The sequence below is a fragment of the Schistocerca serialis genome, chromosome 9 (genome assembly GCF_023864345.2).
Source record: "Schistocerca serialis cubense isolate TAMUIC-IGC-003099 chromosome 9, iqSchSeri2.2, whole genome shotgun sequence".
In the NCBI taxonomy this organism is placed as follows: Eukaryota; Metazoa; Arthropoda; class Insecta; order Orthoptera; family Acrididae; genus Schistocerca; species Schistocerca serialis.
Genome location: NC_064646.1, coordinates 339,094,205 through 339,106,858, shown reverse-complemented (window position 1 = coordinate 339,106,858; position 12,654 = coordinate 339,094,205). Strand labels below are relative to the sequence as shown.

Here is a 12,654-nt window from a genome sequence, read left to right as displayed (position 1 = left end):
GAGTGATTCCCCAGTTATCAGTTTGCGTAACACGTTTCCCCTGCGGTTATGTGGAGCCAATGAGATGGCTCTTTCCCGGGAGAAGCGAGGGAGGTGTTGCACGACCAAGGTACGGTCACTATTCCGAGAACTGTCTGCAGGCTCCAAGTGCCGATGTAGGTCTCCCGTGGAGCGCTCCTGACGCAGCGCCGACAGACACTCATCTCCTCATAAATATGGTGGTGATTATCAGGTACGTCGAGTCCTTTTTTTCCGCAGCCGTTGCGCGGGTGTTGTTCGCAATTTGAATAGCATTGGTGGTAGGTTAATTGCTCTTGAGAGAACATCCTTATCCACAGACGATGCTCGACCTCTAAGGTCGCACTTTTATCCTATAGGGGTATAGCTATCGTGGCCTCCGTGAGTCCATGGCTTTGCACGTCGAAAGAGTTTATTTTTGCTGCATTGTGGCCATTGCTGTGTCTACTTTGTTTGTGGTGAGGACTTACATACTTCGGATTATTTTTAACATCTGTTTATGAATGTTCTAGCACAACAACATTTTGCCGTGTGCTAGGTGTCCAACCTGTGTCTTTGAAATCCTGTGGATCAGTCTAAACTACTTTATCAGCGATGGCTAGCTCGGATTTTCATGTAGTTAACATACTTCTAGTAATGTCGCACACAGGGTGATTCACTAACTATTGCCACCCAGAATAACTCTGAAAATATGATAGTAGCTGAAAAGTTTGTGGGACAAATGTGACATGGGACAACGGGGGTCATCATATGACGTTGGTATTTTGTTGCTAGGTAGGGTCGCGTCCAGATATATGAAGGCCAACTTTGTTTTTTTAAACGGAATGCTATAGTTTGGTACTTATTATATGATAACGGCTATCGAGACGAATCCAATGATGTGTAACAGTAAGGAGACAGAGTAGTGTTGTTCGTGTTGTGCATCGCCCTAAATATCACCCTTACCATATCAGTATCCACCAAGAATTAAGTGGTACGGATTGTATTCGTCGCCGATGGGCTCAACTTCAGATTCAGAGGGATGACACATTTATTAATTTGACTTTATTTATTGACGAGGCTACATTCACAAACCATGGGAACGTTAATTTGCATAATATGCAAGCTGCACACCAAAAATCGTGGTTGATGCATGAGTAGTGTGGGATCCTGGAGGACAGAATTATAGGCCCCATTTCATCGAAGGAAATCTTAATGGTAAGAAGTACACCACATTCCTGCAAGAAACATTAGGTCTGTTATTGGAAGAAATTCCTTTAGGAACAAGGAACAGAACGTGGTATCAACACGATGGGTGTCCGTCAAATGTTTCGCTGATAGCTAGAAATGAGTTACAGAGACAATTCCCAAATCGTTGGACTGGACGCGGAGGAGATGTGTCGTGGCCGGCTCGTTCGCCAGACTTGACGCCTATGGAGTTTTTCTTTTGGGGATCCGTAAAAGACATTGTTTATAAAGACGTTCCAACTACACCTAAAGATATGCGAGAGAGAATTGTCAGAGCATGTGCTCCGATAAGTGCCGATGTGATATCACTCAATCCATGATAAGAAGATTGGAGCACTGCATTGATACCAATAATCATCACTTCGAACATCGTTTGTAAATGGACGCGCATGCCACCTTTTTGACCTTCGTTGACCTTCAAAGACCTTACTGTTACATATCATCGGATTCGTCTCGATAGCCGCTGTCAGAAAATAAGTATCAAACTATAGCTTCCCATTTATAAAAAACAAAGTTGACCTTCATATCTCTGAAGCGACCCCAACTAGCAACAAAAAACCAACGTCATGTTATAACCCTCGTTGTCCCATGCAACTTTTTTCCCGCAAACTTTTCAACTCCTGTCATACTTTCGGAGTTATTCTTGGTAGCAACAGTTAGTGACTCGCTCTGTATAATAATAACATTGCAGTGTTTACTTGGTTTAGATGTGATTATAATTATGTACTCTCATTCCACTTGGGAATACAGTATGGCTGAAAATGGTGTGCCCCACGGTAGTGTTACAAGCATGATTGTTGGTGAAGGATGGGGTACATGTTTCTGATTGGTCCAGAGAGAAAAGGTGAAGGGGAGGAAAGTGTTTGGCGCTTAAACTGTTAGCGACGTTTATGCGCAAAGATGTCCACAGATTTCCTCTGGTGAGTGTGTAGGTATTTGCGAGTTACGACTGGTTTGCCCAGGTGATATGCCCTCTGCCGGAGTGACTGAATGTCTTTTGTGCCAGTCACCAGGTCGGAGACGATGACATCTGTAGTTATGCAACGTTCTCTACCATGTCTACGTTCTCTGGCGTAGTGCTGGGCAGGGATGTGGAGCTCTCTCGTTTGCGACCTGAGATCATCTGATGGCAACGACCGCTCGATGATTTCCATAGCGTACTGGCATTATCCAGAGAATGTATGGGGGGAGGGAGGGGAGGGGGGAGGGGTGGGAAGGCGGGTGGGATCCCTTGTCCAGAACTGATATTGCAGCAACAGTGCCAGCCAGCACGCCGGAGATCCTTACATCCATAATTCCGCTTCTTCTCTCGGCCATTGCTAGTACGGTACTCGCGGCTATACCCCACATGTTTGAGTTAGTTGGGTGTGCTGTCCTGCAGGTGACGTGCGTTTCACGGAGGATGGTTGCAGTTACTGGTCGACTATATCTGTAGTCGCGTATTTTGTAGCACTGTGTTACATGTACAGTATTTTTGGTTTGAAGCATTAGAATTTTACTATGACCTCACACAGTCTACTAACGTAGCGTTGGTTTGGCAGGGTTTATCTATCGTGCTGTGGTAGTCCATATATGTACAATATCTTTGGTTAGAAATCACTAGTGCTTACAGAATTTGCTATTACATCATTTATATGACGTGACATCATTACTTCTAGCAATGTGTTCGTTTCTGTCTCACACCCCTTGACGTCACACACTCAATAGTAATGGGGTGGTGGCGTAGCAACGATAAATAATCAGGACCCATGCTGCGCTGTGATTGGTTGAGAGCAGCATCGACGCGACGCGATGCGGCGTTGACGTGACGCGACGTTGACGTGATGTTGCGTATAGCTCAGGTATTTGGTTAAAATGCATAAAATTGTGGAAAATGGGAAACAATTACATAAAATTTGGGAATAATTAGCACACTTACATATTTGTCTGGGTGGGGTCTTCACTGGTGCGGTGAATGACGTGCTATTATATAAATTCTTAGACAACATAGTTGCGTGGAGATAGCAGCGATTGGTTTACTTATAATCAATTAATCAATTGTGACTGTCATTTTGATTAATTGATGATATTATATAGTTATTAGCAAATAGAGCTCAAGTGACGTAATTTGTTACTAACATACAGCCACTGCCTACAACTTCTCCCTATGCTGCTGAGTTCCAGAGTCTCCCAGTTACAAAAGATGGCTTCTATAGCACTGATAACTAATTCGGGCATGTACTGCATTGTGACTGTTTGAGAGCGTCATGACCTCGACTCAACGTCAGGAACTGTGTGTTGGATATTGAGTAATTGGGCAAAATATAGAAAATACAGAAAATCCGGAAAAAATATAAAAATGAATGAAAAAATATAGTATCTGAGCAAATATGTAAATATGTGTAAAATTGCAGAAGAGTGGGAGCACTTACATATCTGTCTCGGTGTTGTCTCTGCCTCGAATGATGTAATATTAAACTGGCATTCACAAGGAGAATACAAGTGACGTGATTTTTCGTTAACAAATAAGACACAGCCTGCAACCTCCCTCTACGCCGCTCAGATGCAGAATGAATATCTCAGACTCAAGTGTCACAGTTATGGAGAATGATGGTGGGGAGAGGGAGGAGGAGTTACTTGATCCGCACTGGTCCCATTAACTGAGAGGGTTTCCCGCCAGTTTTATATCATGTGACAGCTGTACGCTTATGTCATGACCCTGAATATAACTCACACAATTTCTTGGGTGTTTGCCTTGTGTGACGTTCAACAATTCCCAGGGGTTCGTCATGCGAGACGGGATCAAGCCACCTAGGAGCCCAAGTGGGATACCTGTCATTGGATGTGTAACCTGAGACTGTGATAAGATGGTTATCTGGCCCCGCTCTCTCAATACAATCCTACTACCGTTAGGATTCTAATTTTGAAGTAATAGGTATCGATATTGAAGAACTCACAGCATTAAACATTTTCTGCTGTCTCTACATGTTGAATACCTGTTTTTTTTTCATGTGTTTTCCCGTGGCACTATGCCTCTGTACCTAAGACAGTGGTCTTCCACTGTGAAGGAGTTGAGTTCAAACTACTGTCAGAGCACAGTGGTTTCTCTATATCGTTGTAGCCAAGACCGCGGTTGGTTTCCTGCTATAACTTTGTGCTGTTTCGTCTCTAAACGCATCGGTAAGGATGAGTTGAAAGTTTGAGTTAGGCCTGGAGGCACACTCAGGAAGCAGGAAATATGGAGTCACTGTCTTGCAGGAATTTTTATTTGCCACTATAGTTTTAAACGATAATCTTCCTTTACAGTATTGCACTGCATGTAATATTTTCTGCAACATACTCCAGTCTTAATATGGAATGAGAGCATTACACTGCCCCGAGTAAATGAAATGAAGTGAATATATGATGGCTGTTCCTTATTAACACGGGACCTGGAGTGAAAAATTTGTTAATGGCTGGAAAAATAAGACTATGCCCCACTTCCAAGCAGCACATACCAGAATGATGATTAAATGGTACTTACAGATCGTATTTCCTTCCGTGAACTATGTCGGCTCTGAAAACAGAAAGAAACGGAAACGTTAACAGTATTTATTTTCTGTTACACGCTAACAGCATAAAGAAATCGAAGTACAGACCACGACTTCTTTCTGGATGCTATGCAAATGTAAATTCTGTCCTGTGAAATATATTGTTTAACCGTTTTTATGTTCAATATCTGAAGCAGAGATGGAGAACCAAAACGAGTGAGAATCCGCCTAGAAACAACACCCAGGCTAACGAGCGATCCAGACCAACGGTCGCAAACGATGCTCGCAAGTTTCAGCAGGCGTGATTCACCGCCCAATCATGCCCAAGAGTGAGATGATGTTACTGTGCATACAGATATGAAAACGGCTCAGATCCTTGTCGGGCCACCCAGATTTAGTTTTTCCGCGGTTTTCTCAAGCCAAACGCAGGGATGGTTTGTTTAAAAAGGACATGACTGATTTACTCGACATCTTCCCCTTTCCGAGTTCATGCCGTCTCTTTAATGACCTCGCTGTCGACGGGACGTTCAGTTTCAATCTTCGTTCTTCCTTTAATATGAAAACCCGTTCGGTAACTCCACTTTTGAAACCAAAACGGCCACAACGATATCGAAATCGATGTAATTTCCTTTAACGAAAGGTAATGGTATTTTGAACCCTTCTTCTCAACGAAACTATTCTACTTAATTGGATACGCTTGGTATGGGAAACGAACCCTGAACTGTTTTTCCACTGCTGACTGCAAATTCTCATTTATTACAATCCGACAGTTTTGGAGCCCAAAGAAGACCTTAATTTTTCCTTATGTCAAGCAAACCATCTAGTACACTCATAGTACTGTGACCAGGGGCACTATTGAGACATGCTCAATACGCACTACTCCGCTGCCCAAACCGCACGTTTGCAGAAAGTAAAGTTCTCAGTTCAAGAACCAAGTCGGAAAACAGTGTTAATGCGACAGATAGTTTCATTACTGGAAGAAGTACACCAGCCAGGCATTTTTCTGCAGTTTTATTTTTGCCAAGATGCGTTTCACTCTTTCACCAACGCTGATTTGATGTAAAATATTTATATCATCGTCAGTACTACTTTTTTATCGAATGCATTTTGACCCTTGTAACTGATTTTAAGGAGTAGGTTGTAACTACTTTTTTCGGGTTATGCAGGGTGATCTTTATGAAAGTTTAAAAACCTCTGAAGCGACGTGAATAACGCTGGGAGTAGTTTAATTTAAGACACATGGGACCGCAGCTGTCGAGAAATACCCGAAAGGTGGATGTCAAATGTTAAACATGGGATGTCACCAGACGCCGTACCTCACTGCACGTGCAGCGGTTGAGGCTATCGGTCTGTCGCACCTGATCATTCCAATCCAAGTCATGTATACATGTAGGTGTGGCTCCGGCCTAAGTGCGCAGCCCCAGGTTTGAGTCTTGCGTCGGGCAGGCAGTATTGCTTGGGACATACTGGGGTATTAATTTATATCCCTTTCCACCCTGAGAGAAAGTTTTTTAAATCTTTGTCTGAAATATGCCAATTCTCATGCATTATGACCTTTGGAATCAGGTAAAAATACTGAAAAAAATCCTTAGGGTGATAATTTTTTTTTTCAAAACGTCACTAGCAGGATCGTGCTAGTTAGGTTTTATCCCATTCCAAATAATATGTATTGTGCTGCTCGAGAAGCACTTTTATTTTTTTTTCCAAGGATTTTGAATACAGTAGTATCCCAGAACTGATATAAATATATATATGTTGCAAAATAACCTACTCTCTCCCTTTCACACACAAATTAACACACACACACACACACACACACACACACACAGACACACACACACACACACACACACACACACAAACACACACACACACACACACACACACGCACACGCATGCATTATTTGTTAATATGGAATAAACGAAAGCAGTTTTTTTCCCATGGACATGCACAAATATTGGTCACACTTGATGCAACGTGACTTGCTCCTGTTCTTGCAGTGTTCATATACGCAAGATCTTAATGAAGATATATCATCCACTATGAGACAATAGTCGTAATCATCGTAACGCTTGTCAACAGCTGGTTTTGCTGATGGAGTGTAAATTTTCATTTTTTCTTCTCAAATTGTTCACTTTCATGACCTCCGTAATTTTCTACATGATTTCTCTTTCCATCTGGTGCTGATATCAGTGTCTGTGCAATGGCCATCCTAAACTTGAGCAAATCCAGGATACTTCTTTTAGGAATTCTGTTTTCTCTGCAATCTTCTACATACTGCAACCAACTATTGACAGTGCTCAAGTCAAGGAAGTGAAGTATTAATTTTATAGTCCACTTCCTCGTATTGAACCAACAGCCAAAATTAGTTTATTAAGCTTTATTCTAAATGAATTCATGCACTCAATTATTTTGGGCATGTTTTGTCAGTGAATCATAAGCAGCACTAGCCGAAATTGAGGTGACAATCTTTGCAGGAGGATGAGGTTTGGAAGCAAACTTCTGCATGAGAAACAGAATTCTCCTGCCTGGAAATGGAACAGGTAATTTCTGTTGTATCTCCTGTTCTTCTTCCTTCGTTTTGTCACCGTCTTTACCACCACGAGCACCAGAATTGTCACTATCGTCCACAATATTGTAAGATGAGGTACTTGGCTGAAAATCGTCGTCATTGTCGTCACTGGAGAGATCACTTAAATCGGAATCGTCCAAAATAAGTTGTATTATTTCTTCACCCATTAACCCTAAAAGACAAAAGGATATTTTATTTGTATATAAAAACGAAAGCAGTAATATTTGTTCATAGATCTTAGTGTGAATATTTACTGTACTGTCTGCATGTGAGGGTGAGGTTAGCATCAAAGCTTACCGTCATTAACGCCTGAGTCGCACGATCGTGCAACTCTAAATAGAAACATTTATAAAATCCAATTGGCATTTCATGCACTTGTTTAGAGACGTTATATACATTACGTGAAACATTCTCAGTCTAAAATAACGCAGCACTGCCTTAAATTAACGAAATGGAGGCAAATGCAATGTATTTATCTCGCGGAGGCATGGTTCTGTCTTCTCATCGAAGTTCGATGTCATCTGCTGCTCTCTGGTGGTCACATTCTGGAACAAAATAGCTACCCAACGCAAGCCAGGAGCCCGCACAGTCATTGCAGTCCAGAATCACGCACAAAAGTGTTGTATTTGAGGCGTGGGCCAGAGAGGAAAGGGATATACCAGTCTCGCGGTCTACCATAGTTTACTGCAAAGTACAGCATAACAAGAGCATAGCATACTGCGTGAGAAGTGAATGAGTATAAGCTTACGAACTGCGTCGTTGCCAGTAAATGACCAACATTTTTTTACTAAATAACTTTTGTAAGCAGAAAAAGCTTTTGCTTGGTTACAGAATGGAAAATAATTTTTTAACTTCTATTTTTACAAAGCATCACATTTACAAAAGTAGTTCGAATGTTGCACCTTTAACTTAAATGTAAGAATTGTATCAGTCAGTGATCCCTACATACACACGCTCAAAAATAACCTCCGTATCTTGCATTTGATGTTTCATGTTCAACATTTATTATCCACTTTTGGCGTATTTCCTGATATTTGCAGCCGCATGTGTCATATATTAAAGTAGTTTAGCGCACGTGACATCGCTCGCCTGGATTGCTTATTCTTCACGGCTTTTATTTATTTGTTTGTTTTTATTTAAACGGATAAAAATGTTGATAAATTGTAACACCTCGTAACTTTTTCACGCTAATTAAGTCCTTAGAAGCATGGGCTTCTTCGGAAGTACTTCTGACCAAAAAGTGATCCTGGTAACTAAAGTCCAAGGTTGTTAATCATGCCTTATGCGTTCTTGTGGAGATGTTTCCATAGAAACTTTTATCCCCTAATACATGAGAGAAGTCAAATACAAATTTTCACAGGCTTAACTTTCAAATTTTATTCATACAAGGAAATAGTTTCTTAAACATTTTCATCCCCTACTTCACCCTTTTAGGGACTGAATTTCCAAAAGCTAACGGAGGAACCAAATGCCAATTTTCAATGACGTAGATTTAAAAATGCTTTAATATACTTTATTAATCATTTATTTTAAAAAGATATTCACCCACGATTTTACCCCTTGGTGGTTGAATTCCCAAAAATGTTGAAACATGTACTTTTCTATTTCTGACTGAGAAAATAAATACCTATTTTCGCAGTTACAACTTCAAAACTGCCTTAATAGTAACACATTAAAAAAAAATTCATGTCCTGTTCTACTCCCTTAGGGGTATTGTTCCGAAAAATCTCTTGTTAAGGGATGTCTACAGTATAAGATCAACACCCTGTCCAAATTACAAGTTTCTATCCTTAGAGGTTTGGGCAGGGCGGTGAGGAGCCAGTCAGCCTGACAATGCCTTTTATACTTGGTTGAGATACTTCAGTAATTTAAACCACAGCCACGAAGCTCAGCCACCATTAAACATATCGAGCAAGTGGTTTTAGTTTCGTAATACAGAGTAAGCGCAAATGCTGAACAGTTATCATAATAGCGGAAATTGGAACTGCGGAGCCGGTAAGCGACGGTGCCCTTTGTGCGCCCGTTTCGTCATCGCGGCGGCACGTTTCCGCTGCGTGTTTACCTGGCCTACGCCCGGGGAAGATAACGAAACGCGGAGGCGCGGCCGCGCCGCGGCGAGGCCGCAGGTTGTTGGCCTGTGCGGGGGCGCCGGCTGGGGCAGCGCCGCGCCGCGCCGCGCCGCGCCGCGCGCTCACCGCCCGCCCTCCGGCAAATGGCCCTGTCTCGCTTTTCCCTTCTCATTCGCTCGAAACGGCGATACTAATATTAGGCTCACTGACACACCGTGGACTTATCTCGCTTCTTTGTGCATAGTTATATACACTGAAGCGATAAAAGTCGTGGAATAGCATATGCACATATACAGATGGCGGTAGTATTGCTTACACATGGATGTAAAAGGGCAGTGCATTGGTGGAAATGTAATTTCTACTCAGCTGATTCATGTGAAAAGATATCCGACGTGATTTTGGCTGCACGACGGGAATTAACAGACTTTGAACGCGGACTGGTAGTTTCCATTTCGGAAATCTTGGGGAATTCAATATTCCGAGCTCCACAGTGTCACGAGAGTACCGAGAATATCAAATTTCATGCATTACCTCTCACTTGACTAGAAGAAGGGATCGGTTGGTTCTAGGCGCTTCAGTCTGGAACTGCGTGACCGCTACGGTCGCAGATTCGAATCCTGCCTCGGGCATGGATGTGTGTGAAGTCCTTAGGTTAGGTTCAAGTAGTTCTAAGTTCTAGGGGACTGATGACCATAGACGTTAAGTCCCATAGTGCTCAGAGCCATTTGAACCATTTGATCGGTTGGTAGGGCATATTCTGAGGCATCAAGGGATCACCAATTTAGTACTGGAGGACAGCGTGGAGGGTAAAAATCGTAGAGGGAGACCAAGAGATGAATACACTAAGCAGATTCAGAAGGATGTAGGTTGTAGTAGGTACTGGGAGATGAAGAGGGTTGCACAGGATAGAGTAGCGTGGATAGTTGCGTCAAACCAGGACTGAAGACCACAACAACAACAACAACCTCTCACTATGGACAACGCAATGGCCGACGGCCATCACTAAACGACCGAAAGCAGCGCCGTTTGCATCAAGATGTCAGTGCCGAAAGACAAGCAACGCTGCTTGACAGCCACAGAAATCAATATGCGATGTACGACAAACATATCCATTAGGACAGTGTGGCGAAATTTGGTGATAATGGCCTACGGCAGCAGACGAACGACGCGAGTGCCTTTGCTAACTGCAAGACATTGCCTTCAGCGCCTCTCCTGGGCTCGTGACCATGACGACTGGAAAAACGAGGCCTGTTCAGATGAATCCCGATTTCAGTTGATAAGAGCTGATGGTAGGTTTCGAGAGGAGCGCAGACCTCACGAGTTATTGACCCAAGTTGTCAATAAGGCAGTGTGCAAGCTGGTGGTGGCTACATAATGCTTCTTCAAGCTGTCATAGGGTATAAAAGTGACCCACTGTCGATAATTCGAAACAATTACTTTAGTTATCGAAGACTAAAACAATCGTATCCAATCCGTTCCATTAGTGGGAAGACGCCTTACATCAGCGTAAAATCGTCATTAACACACTGGGAAAGCTTACGGAGAACAGGTAGTAAAGTTGTAACTATGTACAGTTACATACAGAATGAAATAAAAACTAACAATAAAAATATGTCGCACTGCGCAACGACGACACACAGCAGACTACGGTGGAAGACGATGACGTGTCGCTACATACTCTTTGACTTTTGAACTTTATGATATCTGTGAAAATGCTTTTATTGGTTGGTGTTTCCTACGTAATGCACTGACGGAATAAAGTCGCAACACCAAGAAGGAGTTGGGCAACATGAACGAAAGTTGGCAGGAGTGAATCAATATCTTAAAGATGACGTCTATTCAAAATTTACGGCAGTCACATAAAAGTGACGCTAGTAACGTCACTATGAGGATGCAAATCAGGTTTGCTTTGAATAATCGCTGTAACGGTCGCGAGCGTTAGTTACTTGCGACTGGAAATCGAGAGTTGATGTTAGTCAAGAATGGCTTTAAGGCGACAAAAACGCATTATCAGCACCTGACAGAGTTTGGACAAGATCGTGAAATAGGGCTACGAGAACCTGGATGTTCCTTCTGCGACATTGCAGGGAGACTTGACAGCAATGTAGCCACAGTACATATTGCAGGGAGCGGTGGTCATGGCAATCTATGGCCGCAAGAAAACTGGGCCCCGGTCGGAAAAGTGGCACTGTCGAGAGGGCGTGTGGCTTTAGCGCATCGTACTGCATCTGCAGAAGCAATTTGAGCGGTAGTGGCATCACAGTGACACATCGAACTGTTAAAATTCGGTTATTTCAGGGACAACTCTGTGCCAGACGCCCTGTAGCGTGCTTTCGACTGACCGCAAACGACCGTCATTTGCGACTTTATTGGTGTCAAGCGAGAGCTCATTGGAGGGCAGGATGGACGACTGTTGTTTTTTCTTATGAATGTTGTTTCTGCCTCGGTGTCAATGAGGGCCATGTGATGATTAGAAGGGGACCATCTGGGTGACTGCAACCAACCTGTTTGATTCCGAGACTCAACGGTTTTACACGTGGAGTTACGGCCTGGGGTGCGATTTCGTATGACAGCAGGGGCACTCTCGTGGTTATCCTACGCACCCTTACTTCAAACTGGTATGTCAATCTGGTGATTCGACGTGTTGTGGTTCCATTCATGAGCAGCATACCAGAAGGTGTTTTCCAACAGGATAACGATCGCCCACATACCGCTGTTGTAAACGAATATGCTCTACAGAGTGTCGACATGTTGCGTTGGCCTGCACCATCACCAGATCTGTCTCCAATCGTCCACATATGGGACATCATCCGACGACAACTCCAGTGTCATCCAGCGCTAACCGCCCTGTATTGGCTAACCAAGAGGCATGGAACTCCATCTCGCAAAATGAAGTCAGGCACCTGAACAACACAGTGCATGCACGTTTACACGCTTGCATTCAACATTCTGGCGGATACAACGGTTATTAATGCACCTGTATTTCACATTTCCGGAGCGTGAGTTGGAACAATTCGGGGAGGGGGAGGAGGGGGGGAGGAGATGGGAGGCGGTGAATATGACGAGCTATATTCACCCGAACAGGCAAACATGAGGGCAACTAACGTACGGACAATAGCTTATTACTCAGTTTCTCTCATCATAATGACGCTACTGGATGTGACCACAGCTGCCGATTTATACAAGTATACACTAAAAAATTAAAGAAAAGAGCATCAAGAGGCAAGTTATATTTATAACCCAACATTAGAAACTATA

The 12,654-nt window shown here is 43.0% G+C and overlaps 1 protein-coding gene across 1 annotated transcript in view; it reads right to left on the bottom strand.

Moving 5' to 3' along the window:
* The window catches only part of LOC126419604 (uncharacterized), a 1,338,018-nt gene that overhangs the window by 770,775 nt on the left and 554,589 nt on the right, over nt 1–12,654 (bottom strand). The window contains exon 5 of the mRNA XM_050086792.1: nt 4,748–4,780. Within this exon, the coding sequence (XP_049942749.1) occupies nt 4,748–4,780 (33 nt within the window). The remainder of the gene's footprint in view (nt 1–4,747; nt 4,781–12,654) is intronic.